This window comes from Myotis daubentonii, chromosome 10 (genome assembly GCF_963259705.1).
Source record: "Myotis daubentonii chromosome 10, mMyoDau2.1, whole genome shotgun sequence".
NCBI classification, from domain to species: domain Eukaryota; kingdom Metazoa; phylum Chordata; class Mammalia; order Chiroptera; family Vespertilionidae; genus Myotis; species Myotis daubentonii.
In genome coordinates this window covers 70,517,967-70,538,956 of record NC_081849.1, presented here as the reverse complement: position 1 = coordinate 70,538,956, position 20,990 = coordinate 70,517,967, and the positions used below count along the sequence as shown (strand labels likewise).

The 20,990-nt window shown below is 42.0% G+C and overlaps 2 protein-coding genes across 3 annotated transcripts in view; one reads left to right on the top strand and one right to left on the bottom strand.

The window, feature by feature from the left end:
• Positions 1-6,318, top strand: part of CCDC146 (coiled-coil domain containing 146) — a 114,314-nt gene extending 107,996 nt beyond the window's left edge. The window contains exons 18-19 of the mRNA XM_059712752.1: positions 3,649-3,897; positions 5,540-6,318. Of these exons, the coding sequence (XP_059568735.1) occupies positions 3,649-3,897; positions 5,540-5,740 (450 nt within the window). The 3' untranslated portion in view covers positions 5,741-6,318. The remainder of the gene's footprint in view (positions 1-3,648; positions 3,898-5,539) is intronic.
• Positions 6,319-8,110: 1,792 nt separating this feature from the next.
• The window catches only part of GSAP (gamma-secretase activating protein), a 69,873-nt gene continuing 56,993 nt past the window's right edge, over positions 8,111-20,990 (bottom strand). For both annotated transcript variants that reach the window (XM_059712749.1, XM_059712750.1), the window contains 8 exons: positions 19,982-20,077; positions 17,914-17,984; positions 17,351-17,445; positions 12,249-12,368; positions 11,348-11,409; positions 9,709-9,810; positions 9,442-9,541; positions 8,111-8,841 (listed from right to left, as the gene is read on the bottom strand). In XM_059712749.1, coding sequence (XP_059568732.1) covers positions 8,750-8,841; positions 9,442-9,541; positions 9,709-9,810; positions 11,348-11,409; positions 12,249-12,368; positions 17,351-17,445; positions 17,914-17,984; positions 19,982-20,077 — 738 coding nt within the window. In that variant the 3' untranslated portion in view covers positions 8,111-8,749. The remainder of the gene's footprint in view (positions 8,842-9,441; positions 9,542-9,708; positions 9,811-11,347; positions 11,410-12,248; positions 12,369-17,350; positions 17,446-17,913; positions 17,985-19,981; positions 20,078-20,990) is intronic.

The window sequence follows — 20,990 nt, the reverse complement described above, 5'->3', positions numbered from 1 at the left end:
ACCATTCACAGGGTCGAGTTTGGGGAGACAGATGGGAAAATAGATCACGGTAACATCCACACCTGACTGTGGGCTCCACAGGGCAATGACTGTTCCTCATTCTTTTTAGTTTCCCCAAATGCCTCGGGTACACTAAACTCTAGAACAACATTTATTTAAAAAGTAAACAGTCGGTCCTGTTCTAAACACATTTCTGGCCCACCAACTAAAGTGGAAATTATTGTAAAACTCAAGCCTCCTATGCCATTTAACTGGCTTTCACACTTCGTTCTGATGACTTGCACAGGTGGATGGATGGTCACCGCAGCTCGTGCAATTCGCAACTTCACCTCATAAAGTAAGGATGTTAAGCCCTAGCCTGTTTGGCTCAGTGGATAGAGCCTTGGCCTAGGGACTGAAGGGTCCCGGGTTCAATTCTGGCCAAGGGCATATGCCCAAGTTGCGGGCTCAATCCCCAGCAAGGGGCATGCAGGAGCCAGCCAATCAATGATTCTCTCATTGATGTTTCTCTCTCTCTCTCTCTCTCTCTCTCTCTCTCTCTCTCTCTCTCTCTCTCTCTCTCTCTCTCCTTCTCCCTTCCTCTCTGAAATAAAAAAAAAAAAAGAAAAAAAGAATGTTAAGGCTCCTAAACTTTGCCTGAATTAGCATGTCTGATGTTTCTTTAAATGTTGCCTTCCTTCCTTTTGCAAAATGAATTTTCCTTTCTTTGGAGAAGGTCAGTGTTTACTGAGAGCTGGCTTGTCAAAGCTGATGGCAGTGTCTCCTAAAATCAACAATAATCCTAGAGAAATGCTGAAAGTGTCGGGAAGGTCCCAGTGTAACAGTTCTGGCCCAGTGGTTTATCGACCCTTTCCTTCCCCACTTTCCACGTTCTCTATCTGGATTTTTTTCCATTTAAAATTATAATGTCCTCATAGTAACCATAACTTGAAGGTAGAAATATGTTCAGATGTCAGATACTAGCAAATGACCTTGAGAAAGATACATAAAGGACCTTATAACTGAGTTTCCTGATCCATGAAATGGGTATGATATCAGCTAACGTTGTTGCAGGCATTACATAGTCAGCAGAAGTAGCCTAGCTTTTTGTGGGTGCCCAACAAGAATGCGTGTCACCCCAAGCCTCTCATCTTCCCTAGGTAGCTTATGGCTCATCTTCCAAGTTTCCCAAATGAATGGAAAATCTCAGCAAAAACTCAGACCAACCCAGGATATAACATCATCCTTTCTTTTTTTTTTTTTATAGAGAAGAAGGAGGTTGACTGGTTACACATATACACAACACACAAGTGACTGACTAATTAATGAAATTGGATAGAGATAATGACTCACCCCTGAACCTTTAAATGGCCGTCTTTGATTCAATGTGTGCTCCCTCAAAATTACTGCAGTGTAGAAGAGTTTACAAATTTATATTCCCTTAAGAAGACAAAGTGTGTACATAATAACCAGTCATTACATTTTCAGAGGCAGGTACATCACTGGCAGCAACATTCTTCTAAGCAAATGTACAGATAGACCAGTGTGTGCTCTATTAGAAGAAGGAAAGTCTTTCAAGTTCAGGTGTAGTTTTTTGGAAGTTCATATTCATGTCTCAAAGTACCCTGGTTCAAAAGCCTGAAGGATTTAAATAGACTAAGAATTTACTCGTTCCTTCATTTAACAAACATTCTATTATAATTTTGCTTGGTGCCTCCTATGTTCCAAGCACACCCTGGATCGTGGGGAATATGATGAATAAAACATGGCCTTGTCCTCATGAAGAGTACCTTCTTGTGGGACGACTGACTGTAACCAAATAGCTAATGCATACACATACACTGAGTGGCCAGTTATTATGACCACCTGATGTTGGTAGGCAAATTAGCTATAATTTCGCGCTGAAGTTGCTAGAGGGCCAGACCATTATAAATAGGGAAGCAGGTTGTTTACCATGACAGTAGAAGTGATTTTTTTCTGAAGATATGGGTAAACAACGCGATTTAACAGCCTTTGAACATGGGAGATATGTATATATATATATATATATACATACTCAGTGGCCAGATTATTATGACCACCCCATCAGTACTTCATTGGGCCACCTTTTGCCTTCAATACTGTGGCGATTCCTCTTGGCATTGACTCCACGAGATGTTGAAAGGTGATGTGAGGAATCTGACACCATGCCTGATGAATAGCACTGTCCAGTTCTGTGAGATTTGATGGTTGTGGAACCAGCTGCCTGATGGCTCTTTTAACTTCGTCCCACAAATGCTCAATTGGATTGAGATCTGGTGATTGTGGGGGCCACCTAAGCAAGGTAAAGTCTCCCTCATGTTCTTGAAACCACTCCTGCACAATACGAGCATCATGGCATGGCGCACTGTCTGGTTGGAAGAAGCCATCTCCATTGGGATACACCATCAACATGATAGGATGAACCTGATCAGCAACAATACTTAGGTATGTTGTGCTATTCAGACGTTGTTCCACACAAATTAAAGGGCCCAAATCATTCCAGGAAAACATACCCCAAACCATCACACTCCCCCCACCAGCTTGAAGGGTTGTACTCATCATGCATGTGGGCGCATACTTTCATGCTGTTTCCGCCAAATTCTCACTCTGCCATCTGCATGATGCAACTGGAAACGTGACTCATCACAATGTTCGACTGTCCAATCCTTGTGTTCCTGTGCGAATTGGAGACTTTTTATCTTGGTAACTGCAGACAGCAAAGGTGTTCGAATAGGCCTTCGGCTTCCATATCCCATACGACGCGGTGTATGGCTAATTTGCCTACAAACGTCAGGTGGTCATAATAATCTGGCCCCTCAGTGTATACTACAATGGCGGTGGTGAAACAGGTTACACATTAAAAATACAGCAAGGTGATATGGCAGTGCTGGCAGGTGGGAATCACCACTCAGTGCCCCGCCGTGGCTACGGCCACCCTGAAAGGTTGTGCTATGGGCCAGGAAGCTTACAGGAACCACCAGTTCCAACTTTACTTCTTTCCTGTCTTTTAAAATTAATTATTCCACTAAGTCCTGTCCTTTAATTCTTTGATGATAAATAGCTGATGCGAAATGGTCAAGACACACATACAACCAGAACATTTCACTTCAAATTAGTGGCCAGATTTTCCCCAGTTCGGCACATGCTTGCTTATGACTTAATAATTATGCACCCCAGAAATTATGATCAATAATAATACAAACATGTTGAGGTGTGATTGTTTCCATTAAAAATTATTTCAGATGCAGAGCCTCTGCTGATTACCTTATATAAGTAAAGAATAACTTTTAAATATAGTTTTTGTTCTACCAGATCCCCACCCCCAATGGATCAGTGACAAATTAATAACATGGCCTAAGTAAGCCAGAATTTAGACATAAAGAGCACTCTATTTCCCTCTCCTCATCATCTCTTAAAAATACAGAGACTTCACTATTCCCCTCACTACTACGCACCTGAACAACTAGTAACTTGATGAACACATGTCTTTCTTTTCCCCTCCTCGTCATTATTTACACAGCTAGGGTGTCTGAGGTCTCATCCAATTCTTATTTGTCTCCCACATTATAGACAGCCAGCAGCCTGCCATTTTCTTAAATTCTTCATGGAACATATACATAAGCTAAGCCTTGGGTTCTTTAATTCTAGATGAACGGCTACCAGAAAAAGATTAAAAATGCTACTGAAAAACTGATGGCTCTTGTTGCTGAGCTGTCCATGAAACAAGCTCTGACCATTGAACTCCAGAAGGAAGTCAAGGAGAAAGAACACTTCATCTTCTCTTGCAATTCCAGGATGAAAAAGGGTCTGCCCCTCAACAAAGAGATTGAGAGAGAATGGTTGAAAGTACTTCGAGATGAAGAAATGTATGCCTTGGCCATCGCTGAAAAGTCTCAGGTACATTTAGGCTCTTATATTGCATTTGTACTAGTAAAGTGGCCAGGAAGGGATGTTTTCAAGGATTTCAATCTTCTCAAAATATATGAAAAATTCCCCACTCTACCATACACAGTTCAAACAATCAGGAGAAATTTGGGGTGTTTTTTTTAATTATTATGTAGAGCCCTAGGTTTGCTCAGTGGTTAGAGTTTCAACCCGCAGACTGAGGTCACGGATTTGATTCTTGTCAAAGGCATGTACCTCAGTTGCAGGCTGGATCCCTTGCCCCGGTTGGAGCGCATGGAGGAAGCAACCAATCGATGTGTCTCTCTCTCACATTGATATTTCTCTCTCTCTGTCTTTACCTTCCCTTCCACTTTGAAAAATCAATGGAAAAATATCCTCGAGTGAGGATTAACAACAAAAAACGATATTATGTAGACAAATCAAAGTACAATAGTTCAAAGCACTATAATATTCTCTGGAGAACATCTGGCAAACACCAAGTTCCACTCCACAATCTCACATTGTGGCTGGTGTGGCTGAACACCATGGACTCCCATGACACGGCAATGACCAGGCGAGGCTGGCTTTGGTTTTACTAGTATCCATAGGTCTCCTATCTCTGCCCTTGCACCCCTGCTCAAACCACACCTTACTCTTCCATGTCCACCTGCCGCGGCCATCACAGCCTGTCATGAGGCCTCCAGAACACCTTCGCAGACTCTGCACTTGGTGTGCACCCTTGGCCTCAACGCCAACCCTTTTTTTTCTCCTGCCACTGGCCTAAGTCGAGGTCCATCACTGGTTCCGCCTTCACATTGGGCACCCAGTTCTTCTGCCTTTCAATATTTGTAGAATGGAATTAGGCGTCTCGAGGGCCTACAACTCACTCTCAGGCTGTCAATTAGGTTCTTCAAAAAGATGATTGTTCACTAACTAACCCAAGAAAAAGGCACATTCCAAACAGAAGTTAAAAATATCTGAAAACAGGGTCTGATTTGTAATTCCCACACTGCCTGGAACTATATTTACTAACACCTTCAGGTTTTACCGAGCTTGTCCCAGCATCATTTACCTGTCTCCGTTATTTAGAATTCTTTTTCATGCTGTAAGAGAGTCATCTGTTTTCCAGGAGCACAGGCAGAAACTTGAGGACCTTGAGGGTCAGGGCAAGCTACTAACCACATCTTCCCTCTGGTTCTACCTGACGCCTTATCTCTTCCTTTCTAACATGTGTTCACCAATGACTCACCCAAGGGAATAGATTGTCCTACCTCTGTCAACAACAAAACCATGGAAATACTTAGTATTTGGTCAAAGATACTGAGGTTGGAACACACGGAAAGTTAGAACCCACCAACCAGTTTATGATAAACCGTAAGCCCCCCAAACAGTGTGATGCTTGAGCAACATGGGTCATTTCAGCAAGGTGCAACATGTGCATGAGTATGTGAGTGTGTGAGTGTGTGTGTGTGTGTGTGTGTGTGTGTGTGTGTGTGTGTGTGTGTGTGTGGTGACTTCACCCTCATACCCTCCTTGGGGGAATGTCAACCAGCACAGCCTACAACTCAGACCCAGCTGTGTCTGATAAGCCCTGGGGTGAAGTGGCTTCACCAGAGTTTGCAGAAAACTGAAAAGGAAATTTCATTCTTTGCAGCAATTCTTGGACGCACAACGCCAGCTGCCCAACGGTGTTCTCACAACTGCAGAGCTGCGTCCGACTGCCTACATCCCAGATGCAGAAGCCACTCTTCCCTTGCCGAAACCATATGGTGCTTTGGCTCCTTTTAAGCCCAGTGAACCAGGGTCCAATATGAGGCACATCAAGAAGCCTGTTATAAAGCCGATTGAAATCTGAATGTGTAAACCAATTCAGGCTCCTCATATCCACTTCGGCCAAGCTCCGTCATATCCACAGCTGGAAAATGTCAGCATAATAGCAGGAGATTACAGGCAAATACAACAGCCACAATTAACCAACAACAGAAATAACATGGTTTCCTTTTATACTCATCAACTACTATATTTTATATGATGTTGGGTAGGACATAGAATTGTTCTACAATTATGTCAAACATATATTTGCATTGTACATTTCTTTCTTTTTCACTCTATATATTGAAACCTTTCAGATATACACAGTAGGCCAGGTGCTATAAAAATTCAATAAAAATAATTTTCAGTGAAGCACGGAAATTAGCTGAGTGGTCCTTATTTATTAAAGACAAAAAGGAAATACTGTTCGATATACTGACTTTAAAGAAAAAGATAGAATGATCAAGTATCTCAGAGACCTAACTGACTTTGTTAAGTAAATGGTTGCATTTAAAGTTAATGTTGTTAAATCTAAATCAAGTAAAAAGCAGGAGGGAAGCTTGTCATTTTCAAAATAATGTTATGGTGATTCTTTTTACAAGTAAATAATCCTTTTGCTGCAAAAATTATTATGCCCTAACTTATCTTTCTTATATTTAGATTTATCAAAATGTTGGATGCAAATAAATTCATGATTATTTTAAGTTTTAATACCAGATTTTTTGAAATTTTCAATAGAAATATTTATAACTTGGCATGTGAAAGAGTTGAAAATGAGGCCAGCTCCCCTGATTTTATTACTCTAATTTTATTGCATTTCATCCAAGTATATTCCTAATTCTGTTTTTATATGTTCTTATGTATGAATATACACAAGATTTCAAACCTGTGATTTTATATTTATTAATATGCTTAGTCTATCTTTACTTCATACTGGTATCAGTTATGAATTTTAGTTCACAACTCTGGGTGTGAGAAATACCACATTCCTTTATTTTGCTAAATCAAACAAAATTTGTTCCTGCCAGATTGGAGGAAAATTTAACATTGTTCTCAGTCTCCGAGTCCTGAATCTAACCCAATTGCTTTGTGAAGTTATTGAAAGGCAATTCCTTGGGAGTACCCATAAGTAACCATATAAATCGTGTGTTTCACACAAAGAAATGCATAAACACAGGTCCTGTGTTGTAGGAATTAGCAATTGCATCAGGGATTCAAAAAATACACATTGGAAGCGTAGCAACATAGGAATGGGGGGAATTTAAATTGCAAAGGAACGAACACTTAAATAGTATAATGTGTGTTACCGCTTGAGAGGGTGGCACTGTGTGCTGGAGTGACCGGAGGTCACAGTCAGAGGGAACGTCTCACAGAGAAGATTTTAACAGGTGAAGAGGGCACCCCAGGTGGGGGAAATAGCCTGAGCAAGGCTTTGAAGTAAAAAGACAAAAGTTGTGCTCCAGGCCCAGTGAACGGGCCTGGCTGGAACAGAATGTTCATATTGGGGAACTGTATCAGCGGGATTAGGGGGAGTTGGCACTTTATCCTGTAATTTCAAATGTGAGTTTGAATTGTATCCTATAATGAATGGCAAGTTATTGAAGGAATAGGACCGGATTGAGCTAGTGTTTATCTCAAATATAAGTCAGTTGAATTAGACCTTAGAAAGTGACCGGCACAAGCCAGGTGTGAAAAGAAAAGGGTAAGGAATGAAAAATAACGACCTTACAAAGAGAAAAAGATCAGCACTGCCTTGCTCATATGGCTCCAAGATTTTGAGCCTCAGTGACCATGAAGTATTTAACCAAAAGGGGGAATTCTGTAGGAGAGGACAATTTTTAAAATACAATGATCATTTTAGAAAAGAACTTGAATTATTATACCAGCTAGTGATATTTATGATGATTAAAATTTCACAGGTTCACTGAGGGAAATAATGTGAAAAGAAATTAGCAAAGGGTCATGGGCTGACCCCAGGCAGCAACTGTATACAATGGTCAGAATTAAGTCACTGTAGACTGGGGGAGGGAGGGGGTGTTGTAGTGGGAAATGGGAGAACCATTTAGATGGCATGGGGGACTTTAGGGGAACATGTTCATAGACTCATGATTCCTGGCTGGACTATAAAGTCTTTGAAAAAAAAGAAAAAAGAAAAAAAAAGACCTGACCAGTTTGGCTCAGTGGCTAGAGCGTCGGCCTGTGGACTGAAGAGTCCCAGGTTCGATTCCGGTCAAAGGCATGTACCTTGGTTGCGGGCACATCCCCAGTAGGGGGTGTGCAGGAGGCAGCTGATAGATGTTTCTAACTCTCTATCCCTCTCCCTTCCTCTCTGTAAAAAATCAATAAAATATTTTTATTTTAAAAAAAAAAAGTCTTTGTAGAAATGACAAAAGAGTCAGGTCAAAACTTACAGTGTTTTTTTGGTTTCGTTTTTTAATGATAAGTTATTTCTAAATCAAACTTTTATAAATATAAAAAAGCGTAAACACATTAAATACAGTTCCATCTGAACCATAACAAAAAGTAAAATCTTACTCTGAATAGACAGTATGTACAAATTGCTGTATGTTACAAATTTTTCTATACTGGAAATAGCAGATTTGACTTAGTCCAAATTCAGTTATTTAAAAGATATCCTCTTTACACATACATTTAATTTTTCCACATGTCATACGTTATTTTCAATGACACTTACTAGTGTTTGTTTTTCTCCACACTAGTCCCTACATTTTTAAAGCATAGATTATTTCTGAGTGCGACAGAAACCAGCTTTTGGCCTATGTGGCCACTAGGAAGAGCATCCTTTATGCCACTGCCTGCCTCCGGGGCTGGCTGTCATGTCTCCACACGTGGCTGTCATCGGCTGTCCAAAACTGGGATGAGGGACAGCAGTTGACTTCAGTCTGAACAAGTACCAAACTGACGTTCAGTGGCTCAGCAATGCATTCTGATTTTGGTAACCAGTTTCAAATATGGCTAGAGAATTCTCAGTAGAAGTAGAGCTAATGAGCAAGAGTAAAACTTGGAAGCTGACACAATTATATTTTCTTTTTTATAAGCCTAAAAGCATTGTGGTGTGTTTCAGAGCTGCTTCCTCCACAAATTTTGCATCCACGTTGTCATGTCCTATGAAAGCATCCAGGCCTGGAAAGAGAGAGAAAGAGAAAAGAGTTACTATGAAATTATGTGGCATTTATAGTGCTGTGCCCACGGCTCTTTGAATCATCATTATTTTATATTTCAGTAAAATACATTGTTCTGAGAATGGGCTGTTAAAACTTACTAAACCTCAGAACCAGGAAAGGCCATGTGCATCAACCAAATGGGTTTTTAACATCTTAAGCCCTTTTAAAAATTCAGAGGTGCCCTAACCGGTTTGGCTCAGTGGATAGAGCGTCAGCCTGTGGACTGAAGGGTCCCAGGTTCGATTCCAGTCAAGGGCATGTATCTTGGTTGTAGGCACAGCCCCAGTAGGGGTGTGCAGGAGGCAGATGATCGACGTTTCTAACTCTCTATTCCCTCTCCCTTCTTCTCTGTAAAAAAAACAATAAAATACATTTAAAAAAATTTTTCAGAGGTGATCATTCCTTTCGGTAATTTGCTCCAGGTAAGTTGTGTATTGCTAGTTAAAACCAATTGCAGTAAGGACCTACTTATTATTTTGGAAAGAAAAAGGTACAGGAGTGTAAATAGGGACTGACTGATGTGCCAACGGAAGACTCTGAGGCCAGAGGAGTGAATTACCTTGATTGGAGGACTCTATCTCTGTCAGTGTTTCAATGAAGTAGTTCAGAGGCAGAAATTCCATACTGAATGACGACTTGTCAGTCATAGAACTCTGAGGCTAAAAAGGAAACCACTTCTGGTGTTAGTTGATTATCCAAAACCAGCACAGACTTAAAAAAAAAAAAAAGTGGTAATAACTACAATTGCAGTCCATATAGGTAAGCTGACATGGGCAAACAGGATCCAAGAAACATTTAGTGGGGCTGCGCTCTCACACTGGCTCACCTGCTTCTTGTAGTTCTGAAGCAACCGCCTCACATGGTTCCGGGAAATAATGTTAGAACTCATAGGATGGTCCCAAAGTCGGCAGATCTTCTGACCAATGAGCTATGATGCAAATTGAAAAACAGGTCAAGGAGGATTTTTAGGGCAGTGCAAGTACGACACTATAATGAGGGCCAAATTCATAGAATGAACACCACCAAGAGCGAGCCCTAATGCTGACTGTGGACTTCGGATGGTTGTGATGCAGGTTCAGTAACTGTAATAAAAGGACATTCTGTGGGGATGTTGATGGGGGGGAGGCCATGCATGTGGGGGGGGGGGGGGCGGGGGGAGGATGGAAAAGCTCTATGCCTTCCACCCAATTTTGCTGTGAACCCTAAACTACTCTAAAGAGAATAAAGTCAATTATAAAAATAAACGGATGGAAAAACATATAGAGGAGAATATAGCTCACACTATATTAAGTAAATGTACCTTAAATCTATTCATAATTTTAAAAATATTATTCCAAAGTCACCAGTTAGTCTAAAAGGCCCTTTATGCTTAACGACCTTTGGAAAAAGGCCATTTCCTCAGAGGTATGCTTCTGAATTTTGAGTAAATACTCCCTTAAATGCAACCCTGAGAAAGCAGTTTATACACTGATGTTGCCAAACTCTTTTTCTGAAATGGAGTTCATCTGCTACTCTTCAAAGCTGGGGTCCTGCATGCCAACTCCAAGCGATGTTTTGATAGGAAACGGAAGGTTATAGGCATATTCTCTGCCAATGTCTTGCCCAGGAAATTTTAATTCCCTGAGAATATGAGGCAAAAAAAAAAAAAAAAAAGTCATTTAAAGACCAAAATAAATGTTCAGAGACAATCCCCTGAGAGATCCAGCCATGGAAAACATGCTTTGTTTTCTCTTCTCGCCTTTGCTTCAGTAAGCCTGCAAGGGGGAGAGGGTGTTACAAAGCAAGCCGATTCGGAGCAGAAAGGCAACGACACCCCTTCGTGGGAGGATCATGCCAGAGATGCAAGGGCTCACGGTATGTAAACAGCACGCAGGGCTGGCCCTGGCGCCCAGGGTCAGAGTTCTCAGAGTCGAGGCTCTGAAGACCTTGCTGTGGAATTTCATATTTTCATAGTATTTCTAAATCCAAGAGCTACTATTCCCCACGAAAACAAGGAGTGTCTTCATAACGCTTTCAGGTCCCTCATGTTTCTCGTTCTTCCTTCCACCGGGAATGTTTTCCAGCCCTGGTGGAAACTGCAGGAGGAGGAAACTCAGTTCCAGGACCTTCTGACCTCACCTGTATTTAAATTTCTTATCAGTTTAGAAGCCAAAAGCACATGTTTCCCCTCTCCCTCCCCTGACTCCCAGATGTAAATATTAGAGCGGTTTCCTAAGAGAAGAAAACGGCTAAGTGTGTGAGGTGGGCTGTGCCAAGGCAGAGCCGAGCCAGAGGCGCGAGGGCCTCGCAGGCCCAGCCGACCGCGGCACAGGGTGGGGATGGATGGGGTTTCTTGGCAAGAGCTGAAAAGTGAAACAATTCAACTGACTTCAGCCCAAATCAAGTGAATGCTCCTTTTGCCAGAAGAACTTGAAGGAGGTTCATGCCAAGGCTCAGGGAGAAAATAAAATGGGGTTCAGGATTACCGGAGGAAGCCGCACAACGATGCTGAATTTCAGTTTCTCATTTTTCTCTGTGTTGTCCAGATCTACAAGAAAGTCAGAGTGACAGGCAAACCAGAAATCTCCATTTGAACATCTGATCAGGCTACTAGTACTTCAGCGGTTCGTCCTGATAACACATCTCCCGACCTTGTATTAAGCATTGTGTCTGTCTGAACAAAGGGTTGTTTAAAGGAAACGGTTTCTATATATCATGGGACGTGGTTCTGGAGCAGGCTGCTAGTCAGAAAACAATTTTACTAACTGAAAACAGGAGGTACCTTGAGGAATGGGAAATACTTCAACATATATTAACAAAACTCATCTGTAAAATACCACAACTGAATCAGTTAAGGTGAGAGCGATTATACTACAGACCATATTTAAACTTCAAAATCATATAAGCACTGCATTTCTCATTGATTTTTCTTGCATTTCAAGTCTGGCTTTGCAATGATCGTGCTAATCAGCTGAAAATAAGCCATTTCGTGACTTCTTAAGAAACACGCCTTCAGAGGCTCCTGTCCTCAAGTGCCCTCATGTCTAGTAAAGGAGTCGAATAGCTGTGTGTGGACTGAGAAGTCATTTGGGGTCTCCTGAAGGGCGAAGACACTTTAAATTAGCCCAAAGGATGGTTCCAGGAAATGAACTGCACTCAGAAGGGCCAGCTGCATAATTTATGGTGACCGATGCAAAAAAAAAAAAAAAATTAAAAAAATGAGGAGCCCTTGTTCAATACTAAGAATTTCAAGATGTCATGCAAAGCATTACCATACGCGTGGGCCCTTCCGAGTACTGCTGGGCCCTGGCCACACAGGTGGCGCCCCCGGGAAGCCAGGCCTGGAGGTGCGCAGACAGGAAAGCGCAGAGCCTCGGAGCCTCTTACCTTGCATGAGCCTCGTGACAGCCGTTTCTGTGAGGAGCAGCACCCCGCCATCGATGTAATGCAGCAGGTTATGCAAAGGGAGACAGCGGACGCCCAGGATCGTGTGCAGTGTGTGAAAACCTAGGGTGAGAGATGCGGGAGGGCACAGCGGTCAGCCAGCGTCTCAGGCAGAATGAACACAACGGTGTTCATGAAACACTTAGCTCAGTGCTTGGCTCCTAGAGTCCACGAAATGCTGCGTGAAGACAAGGCTACGCATTACCAAGACTAAGCACTGTGCTGGGCATATAAGTTCCCAACAAGTCTGTATGACCTTCACCTGTGTCCCTCCCTAAGCAAAAGAGGAAAAGTGTGCAAGACGGCTCGATGAGAAACGGTTTCACAGTTTAGCAGTTGGCAATGCTGCGGTAAGATGGCAAAAGAGAACAGTGAACAGGAGACCTTCTGACTCCACATGCCCAGCTAAAGGCTGATGGATAGGGGCCATTTTTGCTAAAGAGGAAAAAAATCTGACCCAGAAGGAGCCAGTTTATATGCCCGGTCTCCAGGTATGCCTTTGGGGTCTACTTGGACTAAATTATTTATTCTAAAAGAAGAATTAAAACAATATGGTCAGATAGTAAATCTACAGGAAGCCAATAGAGAGGAAGGCTCTCCAAAACCTGAGTATCATGGGGAAGGCTCCTCAAACGTGTAGAAACCTAGAGCGCTAAGTGCACTGTTAACAATAAATGATAAAAACAGCACCCATGGGAGAAGACATCAACCAAGAAAGAATCAGACAAGCCCTCTTGGAAAAGTGGCAGATGAGGGGAGCTGTGAAGGGTAAATGCGATTCCTGGGGGTGGGAATGAGGCAGGAGGACACAGGGGGGAGATAGCAGAAAAAGCCATGTTTGTGCGAGTAGCCTGAGGCTGGAGTCCTGCCACCTGCTTACTAGCTGGGGCAGCTAAGCCTCTGCGAGCCTCCGTTTCTGCGTCCTTCCAATGGAACCGCCACCACCTTTCTCGCAGGGCTGCCCTGAGAACCAGAGCTGGTCTAAGGAGCGCCCGTAGGATAACAACAGTGGCTAATACCAAACGTGTGCTGAGGCCGTCCACCTACCCACTGGCTTACTTGGTCCTCACACAGCCCCATGAAGGGGGAACAGCTTTAAATGGAGAAGCTGAGGTTCACGGGAGCTGGGAGACTTGCTCAGGATCATATAAATAGTAAGGGGCAGAGTTGAAATTTGCACACAGGCTGTGGGGCGTTAACCTAGGCTTCTACTGTAACATAATCCAGCCCCCATCATCGGTAGCTGTGTTAATAGAACAATAAGAACAGGAGCCCAAAGGTAAGAGAGTATGGGGCATGTTCAGAAAACATTAACTGGTCCGGCTGAGCTGGAATCAGGTGGAGGACAGGAATGACAGGAGGTGAGGTTGGAAAGGTTGACTTGACAAATCCCTTCTGTATGCCACGCAAGGGGCTGGGTGTACACCAATGAGCAAAACAGGGGCAACTGCTCCCGTCCACCTTCCAGTCTGAGGGGGAGAGAGAAAATCAAATAATTACCAAAAAAATCAATATCTATTTTTTAACGTGACCAGGTCTGTGAAAGAAAAGTGCAGGGTGCTCTGAGTAAATGTGACGGGTTGAATGCTGAATGGCAGCAAGGAATTTGTTATTTAGTAGGCTTGGGGGAGGCACTGAAAGTTTTTAAGCAGCCTGGAAAGAGGATTGAGCTTTACTTTTGGGATATTAAAATGGCAAGAAGGAGGTAGAGTAACAGTTTGCTACAAGGGGTATGAAGACCTGTCGGGAGGCAATTGCATGAACCTGGGCAGGAGGTAATGAGGGCAGGGATGGGAGACGCTTGGAAACTGATGGGAAGTGGGCAGCAAATGGCAGAGAATCCTAGCCTAGTCCTGGGGGCTGACATGACAAAGAAATGATACCCAAAGAGCAGGGGCTTGCATTCAGACAAATCGTGGAGCTCTCTCTCTCTCTCTCTCTCTCTCTCTCTCTCTCTCTCTCCCCCTCTCTCTCTGAATCATGAGCAGTGAGGAACTCAAGTCCTGGCAACATCGAGGGTCAGATAAAATGCAGGCTCTGCCCACAAGCAGATGTTGCTGGCCTAGCAATGGATGAGTCCACTAGCTCCCCTGAATCCAAAAGAGAAAAATCATAATTTTACTAGCTAATTAACAACATAAGATTCTTCTAATGGGTTTGGACAGTCTTCCCAAGATTTTTTTAAAAAGTTATGAAATTATTTCTGAATAAAAGTTTGGAAGTTCTATAAATTTTCTGGACTTAAAATTCCTCTCCAGCCCTGTGTCCGTGTCCTAAATATCCCTGATGACCCTTCATCCTCTGTCCCTAGGGCACAGGCCCAAGTTCAACAGTCCATTCTTGGCCTCCTCTCTGCATGTCAGCTCTGGCAACAGGAAAAACTAGCTAAAAGTAGGCATTGGTTCCAAAAAAGAACTTTTCCAGCCAACTCTTGTCCTCGTCCTCCAGGGGTCCTGGCCTCCTCTGGCCAGCAAGGGGGACACAGGTGCCCTTTAAACTGCAAATGCTCCAGCTCTAAACCATGACTTCCTTTTTGTGGATCCCATCTTTTTCTTCTTTAACCAATTCGGGTTACATGTTTCTGACATGTGAAACTCAGTTTCCTCTACTCTAGGAGGCCTGGAAAGCATGCACACTGACACATGCAAATGAAAAAACACCCTGTACTTATATACACGTCTGTACACACACATGATTCAGTGTCGCTTCACTTCCATTTCCATGTCACATGAGGGAAACAAACATTTAAGAGAAAAAGGATATGCCTGGCCAATGTGGCTCAGTGGCTGAGCATCGACCTATTAACCAGGAGGTCATGGTTCGATTTCCAATCTGGGCACGTGCCCAGGTTGTGGGCTCGATCCCCAGTAGGGGGCGTGCAGGAGGCAGCCCATCAATGATTCTCTCCCATCATTGATGTTTCTCCCTCTCCCTTCCTGTCTGAAATCAATAAAAAAAATGCATTTTTTTAAAGATAGAAAAAGGATAGAAACTGCTCTTCCTTATTTAACCCATGGACACAAGCTGTTAAGTCTACTTAAAATAATTCTCAGTCACTACGGATAACATTTTCCTGGTTTCCCTCCTTATCCATCCCTGTGAAAGAATGCAATGTTCTGCAGAAAGTGAATGAGTTTTTACGATCTCCCAAGAATAATATTGTCCCCAGTAAGTCAAGTTCATTTATTTACAAAAGGAGCTTGTTCACCCAGGGTGAACAAATGTGAAAGTGTCAATTCATCCCTCTACTAAGTCTTTCATGTTAATCATAAATAATTAAGAATTTAAGCCAGGAAGCCACATACAGTTTTCATGAAATCCCTTCACTCTTTCTAGACGGCTCCTCACAATTCATATTCCATTGGAATAATTTAAAGCCACCCCTTCTCCTCATTCACGGCTACTTTCAGATTTCTACAAACTCAAAAGAAACCTGCTTTGTACCCTCACTACATGCAGACCTAGTAAGATAAGGTGTATGGATAGAGAAAGCATAAAGGATTCCATACCATATTAGATATGTCACAGATCCAGAGAATTTCAGATGCTATAGGGATTTTCTGGGCCCATAAATAGCCAAAGTTTGAGCATCAACTAATTCAACTGGATTATAAAATTCAAAAGGTAGCAACAGAACAGTAATTAAAAGCCCAGAATTTGGAGCCAGATTGCCTGGATTTCAATACTGGCTCTGTGTGACTTTAGGCAAGTTATTCTTAAACTTGCTGTGCCTCAACATCGCCATCTTTAAATGGGAATACTATTAAGTGAAACCATACAAAAGTGCCATTTCTGTTGGTCAAATATTTAATGTGGTTCAATTTAAGCTCCTATTACTCAGGATTGTTATGAAAATTAAATGTGCTAATTTATGTAAAAGTACTTGGAACAAAGTCCTATAGGCACTATATACATGTAGGCTTAAGATGAATGAATAAAGGAATTAATTAATGATGGGTGAATGGCTAGCTATATATGAATAAATTAAACTGGCTGACATATGATCAATAAATCAACATAAGTGTTAGCAAGAATGTGGAGAAAAGGAAACCTTTGTGCACTGTTGGTGGAATTATAAATTTGTGTAGTCGCTGTGGAAAACAGTATGGAGGTTCCTCAAAAATTTTAAAAATAGATCTAACATATGACCCAGAAATTCCACTTCTGGGCATTTATTTGAAGAAACCCAAAACACTAATTTGAAAAGATATGTGTGCCCCCATGTTCATCGCAGCATTATTTACAATAGCCATGATATAGAAGCAGCCTAAGTGTCCATCAATAGATGAATGGATAAAAAAGATGATAGGAATGGATAAAGAAGATGTGGTCCATTATAAACAATGGAATATTACTCAGCCATAAAAAAGAATGAATTTTTGCCATTTGCAACAACATGAATAGTACTAGAAGGTATTATGCTAAGTGAAATAAGTCAGGCAGAGAAAGACAAATGATTTCACTTATATGTGGAATCTGTAAAACAAAATAAGCAAACAAACAAAACAGAAACAAGCTCATAGATACAGAGAGCAAACTGATGGCTGCCAGATGGGAGGGAGGGTCAAGGGGATAGTTGAAAAAGGTCAAGGGATTAAGAAGTAAAAATTGCCAGTTATTAAAAAAATAGCCATGGGAATATAAAGTACAGCTTCTAAGCACATAAGAATCAGTTCAATTTTGACACCCAGCCAGACCCACTTCCTTCTGTGTTAACTTTCTTGTTCAGATAAACTTGGCTTACAGACATCAGAGAAAGATCTCCCTGAATCAGCTCCACTGGTTCAAAGTATCCTAGAAAGTTACATGGGGACCAAGCTGAGCTCCCTAAAGTTACTGACAAACTACAGTATAGTTTAATAATTGGGGGAGAGCTGGAGAGCAGAGACCAACCTCAGGCCCTTCTCTCACAGTGACACCAGACACACAGTTTCTCAGACACAGCAGGTCTCATCCTTAAACTCATAATGTGCCTTCATCTAGGGACCATGTGAAGAAGAAAGAACAAATCTATTATAACAAAGGATAAAAGAGCCAAGACTTACCAGGAGGCAGAGGTAAAAACAAACTGTTAGTAGCTTCCAAAATCCTGGTCATGATGTGGAAGACTGCAGATTCAGCAGCACTAGCTCGCCTGTTGCTGGGGGAAGGACCAAAGCAGCATGTCAGCCAAGAAGCTCAGCTCTGAAACTCCATTTGTCTAAGCAGTAGCTCTGAGTACCATAGACAGAGGAATCCATACAAATCGTGAACGGCTACCCCTGTAGAAAGCTTCAAAAATATGATGGTGACCACCTGCCTAAAACCTAGAACCTAACCAGGGAGTTGGCACATAATTAATTATGTTAACTTCAATTCCCCTTCTTGGTAGTACTTAACTCATGTGCCCCTCCCCTCTCACCATCAGCCACATGCCAGGAAAGAGGATGAGTGAAATAATAGGGGCATAACTTTAAACATTGAGCACAGAACTAAGAGAGATGGTGTCAGGACTGGTGAGAATTGCTTTCAACTGGTAAGTTCCAAAAAGGCTTTGAAAGCAGGCAGCAATCAGAGTTGTTTTGGCTCTTTGCACACCATGACAAAAGAACGAGAAATACTTGCGTACAAGTGGAGAACCCAGGGATGAAGATTATGTTTCCTCCAACTGGTTTCCAGTATTTGGCAAATGACGTCCAGCTGGAGGGGAAAGACAATCTGTCAATCTTTGCTCATCTCACACACCCCTCAGGGGCCCCACAGCTACGCTCCCCAGCTCTGACAAGCACGTTTGGGGCAGCGGGCACTCCGGCTGTTCCCAGACACAGACCCAGCCTTTCTGAGGTCAGCTCTGAGGCGCTGGAATCCCAAATGGAAAGACTGAAAATGCACCCCAGAGTCCAACAGAGCACCCTCTGTCTGTGCGGGCCATGCCCCAGCTGAGCTCCCCCAGCCTGGCCAACAGGCCCTCAATGAAAGGCCTCTGTCCATCAGTGAAGGTCAAGTGCAACTGGGTCTGCTCTAGGCCTGCTGTGTGGCAACAGCCAACCACTGGCAGTGAGGAGAAAGGCGATACTGAACAACATGAAGTCCCGAGCACGGGCTGTGGAGGAAGACTGGTTTCAAGTCCCCAGGTTCAACGTTTTACTAATGTGCCAATACCAGTACAGCCTCCACTAAGCAGCTATCAGCATGCATCCAAGCACTGCAGGTGTGGGCAAAGGACAGGGCCTCCCTACAGGCACAGACAAACGCCATTTATTCTCAATTATATGGATTCTCAGTTTCTCTTGAGCTGAAATCAGGTAAGATAATGCGTAATCTGTCCAGGTTCTGCAGAAACTTCTGGAATTTGTTTTAGAAAGGCTATCGAGCCACCCTCCTGAGAGGAGCCTGGGAGATGTGGCTGTCGGCCGCTGGGCTGGGGCAGGCAGATTTGGCTTCAATCAGTAACTGCTGAGGCGGAAAGTCAGGGGCACTGAGTTTCCTGAGACTACATCTGTACCATTTCAGGTCCTATTGTGTTCCAGGAGTGTTTCACATAAACTAGTGTCAAAACTTTTATGAGGTTAACTATGGGGAAGAATAATATTTAAACACTAGCTCTTAATACTTTGGAAGGTGAAATCTAAAGTCAACAGAAGTAAAGGTGATAGGCAGATGTGTTAAATAGTTGTATGGTATTAGGTAAAAGACTAAAAAAGTAAGTTCATATCAGCATGGGGAAGATCACTAACACATCAATGAAAGTCAGCCCCTCAGTATAGTTCCACTTCAATGGTGAATTATTTAAGATAGTTTCAATGCTCTGATTATAAATATCAGTATATGAGAATACCAACCTCTCCTAATACATTAAAAACTATTTTTTTCAAAGATATTCTTTTAAAAAGAGACACTAATTATTACAATGAAGGCAGAAACTTTAAAAATAAAACATGAAATTAAATGAGGGTCCGATCTAATAAATTTAATCTTCCAGAGTTCAATGCAAAAATATGTATCTGACACTGACTGGCTCATTTGCATAATGGTCTTACCCAAACTTGGAAAAATGGAGTGTTCTTTCTCTTTCTATGTACTTTTAATTTTTTTTTTCCTGGCACATTATTTCTAGGTTCTAAGCAGGGTCAGGCTTCAACTCCATATGCTTTATAAAAGGACCCAATACAGTTTTAGAATTCAGTCTAAAAACATCACTTCTATTTACACATGAATTGGCATTCATTTGGATTACATGGTTTCAGTAAGTGGCTGGCTATCTGGTAGATGAGCTGCCAATCTCATCAGCAGATTCTAATGTGGTAGTATTTCTACAACTAACTGGAATCTGGCCTAATTGGACTGTAGGAGCTAATTAAGAATTGAACTTCAAGTTCTCTCATGTTTACATAAACCTCCATGTACAGAAATCATTACCTACTGTTTAGTAAAATGCCAAGATGAGATATGAACATTAGGCAACCATGCTAAACTCATCACTGGTTTAGGCTTCATGAGCATACAATCACTATGGGAAGGTTGTGCAATACACCAAGTTCTCTTTGTTCTGAGGAGTTGTTTTTTTCCCCCTTTCCTCAATCTATAGCACCCAATACTGGTTTGAGAATGGGAGACCTCCAAAAACCTAATTTGAAAAATATACTAGGAATTATATACCTGGGCTTTGGGGATGGAAAACAGAAAACAAAACCAACCAGTTTTGAACTGTAGTCCAGAACCATCTGTTCAATTTTCTTCTTTTCCACACCCTGTAGATGTCTCGAAAGATGGTCTTTTAGTTCAGACACCATCTGAAAACAGGATATAAATTAGATAATCACAACCCACCCACTCACACTGGCAACTGGTTTGAGTTGGAACCATTTATTAACATTCCTTATTAATATGAAAATATTGGGTCTAAAGATCCCACCAGCAGAAATGCATAATCCTCAATCTTCCTCTGATTAGCACAAATCCAGGGTGCCAACATTTTCAAGAGGAACTATTTCTGATCCATCCAAAGTCCAGGGAGCAGTTGAGAGTCAAGCTCCAGGCCCTGGTGAGAATTCCCCAACGAATTCTCAAACGAAAGTCGTTTACCATGTTAGTTTGTCAGACTAAATTCCTAGAAATGGAATCTGTTGGGTCACACACTTAAGGTTTGTGGAGAGATCACCAAAATGCCTTCCATTATGGTTACACTAATTCTCAACTGCACTGGATAAGGCTGTCCAACTCCCTGTAATCTGAACTTTGCTGGTATGATTTTTAAATTGTTGTCAATTTGATAGACAATAAAAAACAAGCAAGCAAAAACACTTGTTCTATTTGTCATTTGAATATAGCAATGGTAAACAATTCTTTTTCTTCCCTTTCCATGACTTGAGATTTTTTACCTAAATTTACTTTCAAAAAATCATTGGTCACAGCCTTTATTCATTTCCCTTCTCATGTGTTGCTCTTTTTAAAAATATATATTTTTATTGATTTCAGAGAGGAAGGGAGAGGGAGAAAGAGAAACACCAATGCTGAGAGAGAATCATTGACTGACTACCTGCCTCCTGCACGCTCACAGTGGGGATAAAGCCCGCAAGCCTGATGCATAGTCATTGCTCAACCACTGAGCTACGCTGGCCGGGCTGATGTATTGTTCTTGTATTGACCTATAAACTTTACTTATACACCAAATGTTAATCATTTATCACAAATATCACAAACAAT